Source organism: Anarrhichthys ocellatus, unplaced genomic scaffold (assembly GCF_004355925.1).
Source record: "Anarrhichthys ocellatus isolate YVR2014 unplaced genomic scaffold, GSC_Weel_1.0 scaffold105, whole genome shotgun sequence".
NCBI classification, from domain to species: Eukaryota; Metazoa; Chordata; class Actinopteri; order Perciformes; family Anarhichadidae; genus Anarrhichthys; species Anarrhichthys ocellatus.
Genome location: NW_022280135.1, coordinates 690,478 through 695,647, shown reverse-complemented (window position 1 = coordinate 695,647; position 5,170 = coordinate 690,478). Strand labels below are relative to the sequence as shown.

The 5,170-nt window shown below is 35.2% G+C and overlaps 1 protein-coding gene across 1 annotated transcript in view; it reads left to right on the top strand.

Annotated features, from left to right (window-relative positions):
* Positions 1–831: 831 nt before the first annotated feature.
* emx3 (empty spiracles homeobox 3) overlaps positions 832–5,170 on the top strand; it is an 11,623-nt gene continuing 7,284 nt past the window's right edge. Inside the window, exon 1 of the mRNA XM_031876180.1 lies at positions 832–1,469. Within this exon, the coding sequence (XP_031732040.1) occupies positions 1,124–1,469 (346 nt within the window). The 5' untranslated portion in view covers positions 832–1,123. The remainder of the gene's footprint in view (positions 1,470–5,170) is intronic.

Below are 5,170 nucleotides of genomic sequence, written 5' to 3'. Positions count from 1 at the left end.
TAAACTTATAGAATATGAAGCCTTGAGATTAAACAGCCAACAGGATATAAAGCAACATTAATGCAGCTCAAATATTAATCAGAAACATCAAATATAATAGAAAATACAGAAACATCTTTTACTTGTATTTAAATTGAGTATTTTCACTGCGTATTTCTACTTTTATTGCAGTAAATCTGATTTCCATTCACTTGTAAACGCCTTGAAGTGAAATATTAACACTGAATTCATCCAGTTAAAAGTTTTAAAAACGTTCATTTATGAGTTATTTTAAAATCACAAAATGTATAAATATCATAAAGACATGATTTATATCCATCTATATATCAATAATAAATCATATAAATAAATAAATAAAATAAAGAATGTAAATAAGAATAATAAATAAAGAATTTACGATCAATAAAGAACAAATGAATCATTAATTCATTTAGAGTGAAATGTTATTAACAGGAACAGGATGAGTAATTAGGGTTTATTATGATGCTTCACAACCTCATCAGTGACATCATCTTTGTTATGACCTCATCATCATCTTCATCACTGTCAATCATCATCACCCCCCCCCCCCCCTCCTCCTCCTCATCGTCATCCACTCGACCAACAAAATGGCTGTCTATGAAATTAAATATTGCTTCTGCGCATGCTCAGCGCACCTCTGCCAGGGAGGGCAGGGCAGGTATCTCTCTCTGCGCGAGCCCGTTTGACTGACAGACACTCTCGGCTCCAGACTCCAGCGCGCGGCGGCAGGAGGCGCGAGGACACACCGACTGATCCCCCGCGGCTCTCTGTACAAACCCGGCTGCTGCTCCGAGGATCTGCGCTGCACCGGAGACTTTGAGAGGAGTTTGTTGGGTTTTTTAGTGTCACCTGCACGCGGAGCACAGAGCGGGCTCCTCAGAGACACCGCCCCGGACACACAGGTGAGAGGAACACGTCCGCCGCTTCACCAGGTGCGACAAAATCCGGATTTTTCTGTTTTTTACGCACGGGGACTCTTGGAGAGAGTTATGGCTCTCCGGGGGAAACTGGGAATCTGAGTTCTGCGAGTCCGAGGAACTGGACTAACTGGACGCCGATTTGTTCACATCTTCCTCCTCCGCGCAGCTCCAGGTGCTTTACAATGTTCCACCACAGCAACAGCAAGAAATGCTTCACCATAGAGTCTCTGGTCGGGAAGGAGGCGAGCAGCCACAGCGGCGGCTCCGGGGATGAGCCCATCCGGCCCACGGCGCTCCGGTTCCCGGAGTCCCTGCACCCCGCTGCCGGGGTCTTTGGCTCCTGCTTCCAAGGGAGCAGCGGGAGGACTTTATACTCGTCCGGGCCGGACATGGTGCTCCAGGAGCCCGGGACGCACATGCACCCGCTGCAGATCCCCCCGCAGAGCTTCTTCAGCCAGCAGCACCGGGAGGCGCTCAGCTTCTACCCGTGGGTGCTGCGGAGCCGGTACCTGGGCCACCGCTTCCAAGGTGAGCCGGGAGGAGGGAGGGGGCTCCGTGCTTCACCTTTACAGTATTTATTCTTATGTATTTATTTATTCATGGTTTTCTTCTGGTGTTTTTTGTGAATTGAAGCAGCTTGAATCACTTTCTTATTGTTTCTGTTATTGTTGTTCATCGATATTGTTTTTAATCAGCTCATCTCTGAGTGCGTTACAACAATATAAGTTATATATAATATATATTTCCACTTCACTGTTATTATGTATTTTTTTGTCATTAATGTTTTATTTTCCTTATTCTGGATAATATTCATATTGATAATAATAATACTAATAATTATAAATATTCAGTGTTCATTTTCTAATTTAATCTAACTAACAGAGCTCTCTAAACGTATAAATAGTGATCAGCTAATGACGATATAAACGTATTAGTATTAGTAGTATTAGTGGTAGTATTAGTAGTACTGCAGTATTTGTGTCAGTTTAACTCATTTTGCAGAGTGAATAATGTCTGATAAATTAATTGATGGTATTATTGATATAATATACAATAAATACCCGTTTAATGTTTTTTTTACATTCAGAATTTTAATGTTTTATCAGCAGTTAATCTTCTAACAATCAATATTAATATTAGATTTCTTTAGTCATGTTTTCTTTATTTGCTGAAAGATTTATTTGACTCACTGAGGAACCCCCCCCCCACCGAGCACGAGTCATTTCAAACAATAAATCATCTCATGTCTTATATAAGGATTTATATTTTATTGTTGTTCATCTTACAGGAAACAGCTCGTCTCGTGCTGAAACGCTCGTGTTATATTTTTGGCTGCAGCACGAGCGACCTATAACCTAAAATACTAATGTTCCTCTAATAATGTCCATGCGGGATTCTCATTATTAGAATCATTATTTGTATTATAATGATAATGTGGTGCTCAGTTATGAATTCAAAACATATTTTAAGTCTAAAATGTACAGTTTTCTATAATGTTTCGTGTTTTTCTCTTTGTAAAGGTTTAAATCTTTTAAATCTTTTAAATCTCAGAATCAATCTGAAAGTCTTTACTGAAACGAGACTAAACAGAAAGAACTTAAAGTTGATTTCTGCTCTTCAGACGGAGTTTCTTCTTCTGAAGGTTTAGAGAGTTGTATATTTACATTTGTTTGATGTATTTTAATGTTAAACTCAGTGACAGTTTTTAATGTTTAATAGATATTTAAACGAGCTCAGTCGTTGTTTGGTATTTCAATAACAATGTTAAATTGACTTCATCACATCCGGTCAAACACTGTTGGGATAGAAAAGATACATATTTCATTTTAAACCGATTTATCTTTATTGTCTCCGATGTTTTAACTCGAGACTTTATTGTTTATATAATAATTAAACAGAGAGTTGAGTCAAAGAGACTCACGTGGGATTTTAACTTCACGGCCTTTTTATTAAATCACAGAAGAAACAAAATGTCTTGATTCTACATTTGTCTTTTTCTTTTAAATGACTTTCAAACACTTCTGATAATTGTGATTAAAATCTGCTCCTCACAGAAAACTGATTCATAAAGAATAAAATCCACTTTCATAAATCAACAGAATCCGATCTGATGGTCTCGCGGGAAAACAGTTGATGTGAATCTCAAATATGAGTTTTTTTGATCCTGGACCACCGCGATGAATATTATAATTGTTTCTAGTTTGATTTATAATACAACATGTTTTTATCATCACTCGAGGAAACATTTAAAAGTGACGCAAGAATCAACAGCAGCCGAGTTCTGACGTCAGAGCCGCTGCAGTAAAAATAATAATAATAAAAAAAAGTAACGTGAATAAAATACTTCAGAATGTTTGACAGAGAAAATCATCTTTCTGTGTTTTACAGATTAGAAATGTATAATTCAGAAGAAGACAAATAATAAGAAATAAATCATAAACAACTGATCCAGAGTGTATCAACATGTGGGACGCGACCCGGCAGAGGGCGGTCAGGGGATCAATATGTGTGATTAAATATCTCTAAAAATAAGAAAAGAAAAACAATATTAAAACTATCAGTCCAGTTGAGTCAGATTTATTTACATTAAATAGAATAAAATAAATCAAAATAAAGAACAGCCCTATAACAACTTTTATTAAATTAAAATAAATACTATTTGGATGTTTTAATGCTATAATATTAAAAACAAATACAAAATAAACAGTTATTGTACATTGAATAAATTAATAACATTATGTAAATAATTGTGAGTAGAAAAATATTTCACATTCAAATTGACTTGGAAACCAAACAGAATTTAAATATTAAGCTTCATTAAAAGCAGCCGAAAGTAGTTTAAACCGATTATTTCAGTAAACAGAAGAAGAAGAAAATCTTTCATCTCAGAGATGATTTCCACTTTAACCCTTTAACATCCAGTTATCCTTCATTAAAGAGCGAGACTTAAAACACTAATTATATTTATTGTTTTTGTGTGTCGTGTTGTTGCAGCTAATACAGAGTTTACTTCATGTCATCACAGAAGAGGTGAAAGCTGTGATCGTCCATAACCTTTGACCTCTTCACTGATCTATTATACAGGTGATCAAATAGCTCGTATTCTATAAAGTGTTAATACGAGTTATTTTATAAATAATCCTTTAGTATTCCTATAAATAGTAATAATAATAATATTAATAATGCAACATGTTTTAAGACAAATCAAAAGCACAGCTCCTGTAATATTTCAGATATTTATTTATTTATTATGACTTTAATCTTTTCTGATGATTTTAATCTCTTTCTTGAGATTAACGTATTGTTTAGACTTCCGACTGTTGACCTTTACGGATCGACTCCATTAAACATTCCTATTAAAATAAGGAAAAACTAACTTTAAACAACTGAATCAGAACTTTTGAAGTTTCCATCTCACTGAAGAAATACAATCTTTATCAGTTTAAATAGTGACTCAGTTCAAACAAGCTTTATTGACACAAAAAGACATCCTGAAGTCACTTTCACAGATTGGTGAATCTCGCTGTCAATCAATATTCTTCTTCTTGGGTTTAATCCCTTGTTGTGTTCTGTTATCACAATCCAAGCAACACGCATCAAATTGTTGTTATTATTATCATTATGAAATAATATGCAGACTGTTTTCTCAACTAATCGATTCATCATTCAGTTTAGAAAATGTCGGAAAATAGTGAAAAATGCTGATCACAGTTTTAATCCAGCAAATATATTAAAGCTCGATAATGAAGAAAAAGTTATAGATTACAAATGAAGCCAACTTTTAAACCTTTTAAAAATGTTTACATTTCATATTAACATTTTATCAAGTTAAAATCTTCAAAACGAGGGTCAGTTTTTACTGAGTTATTATTTCATCTTTATCTTTCATGTTTTTGTTTTGCAGAAATATTGAACACAGATTTTTAAAATACTTTTTGCCTGTCAAAAACAAGAATAGAAACATCTTAATAATAAAATAATATCAATACAAATACTACTTATTGCTGCTCTCCAGTGAAAAACATCTCCAGCTTTGAGCGACTTTGGAATTTTTTAGTAAAAATTCTGCTAATTTGTAATCGACGACATTGATGCACGCTGTTACAACGGCCCTAATGCACGCTGTTACAACGGCCCTAATAAACGCTGTTACAACAACCCTGATGCACGCTGTTACAACGGCCCTAATGCACGCTGTTACGACGGCCCTAATGCACGCTGTTACAACA